The 922-nt window shown below is 51.7% G+C and overlaps 1 gene segment (V, D, J or C); it reads left to right on the top strand.

The window, feature by feature from the left end:
- Positions 1-670, top strand: LOC104677073. The segment is given in 2 exon segments: positions 1-118; positions 222-670. Coding segments are annotated over 2 exon segments (447 nt in total).
- The last annotated feature ends 252 nt before the right edge of the window (positions 671-922 follow it).

The following is a 922-nucleotide window of genomic DNA, read 5'->3' as shown; positions in this document are numbered from 1 at the left end:
GGGAGAGGAGCCCTAGGCCTGGATTCCAAGACTTTCCATTCAGTGATCAGCGCTGAACACAGAGGACTAACCATGGAGTTTGTCCTGAGCTGGGTTTTCCTTGTTGCTATTTTAAGAGGTGATTCATGGAGAACTAGAGAGATTGAGTGGGAGTGGACATGAGTGAGAGAAACAGTGGGTATGTGTGGCAGTTTCTGACCAGGGTGTCTCTGTGTTTGCAGGTGTCCAGTGTGAGGTGCAGCTGGTGGAGTCTGGAGGAGGCTTGGTTCAGCCTGGGGGGTTCCTGAGACTCTCCTGTGCAGGCTCTGGATTCGCCTTCAGTAGCTATGGCATGGACTGGGTCCGCCAGGCTCCGGGGAAGGGACTGGAGTGGGTGGCAGTTATATCGTATGATGGAAGTCAGAAATACTACGCAGACTCTGTGAAGGACCGATTCACCATCTCCAGAGACAATTCCAAGAACATGCTGTATCTTCAAATGAACAACCTGAGAGCCGAAGACACGGCCGTGTATTACTGTGCGAAAGACACAGTGAGGGGAAGTCAGTGTGAGCCCAGACACAAACCTCCCTGCAGGGACGCGGGGGGAAATCAGCTGCAGGGGGCGCTCAGGACCCACTGATCAGAGTCAACCCAGAGGCCGGTGCACACGGAGGCTGATTTCCTGTCAGGATGTGGGACTTCCTCTACTTCTTACAGTTTCCCCGGGGAACCTCTCTAAGTTTAGGATTCTGTGCCTAACAATGTCTTCTCTAAGTATTTGAGAGAGATTAGTTTAATATGAAGAGCTATTCTCACTTGCACAAATGTGGGTTGATGCTTACAGGGATGAAAAGTCCTCAACCATGGTCACCAGGATCAGAGTCCTGAGCAAGCTCAGGGCTTCCTGGTGAGTCTTCTCCAATCAGACCCAGGACAGGGA

Source organism: Rhinopithecus roxellana, chromosome 5 (assembly GCF_007565055.1).
Source record: "Rhinopithecus roxellana isolate Shanxi Qingling chromosome 5, ASM756505v1, whole genome shotgun sequence".
Lineage (NCBI taxonomy): Eukaryota > Metazoa > Chordata > Mammalia > Primates > Cercopithecidae > Rhinopithecus > Rhinopithecus roxellana.
Note: the sequence above shows the minus strand (reverse complement) of the source record. Positions and strands in the feature narration are given on the sequence as shown.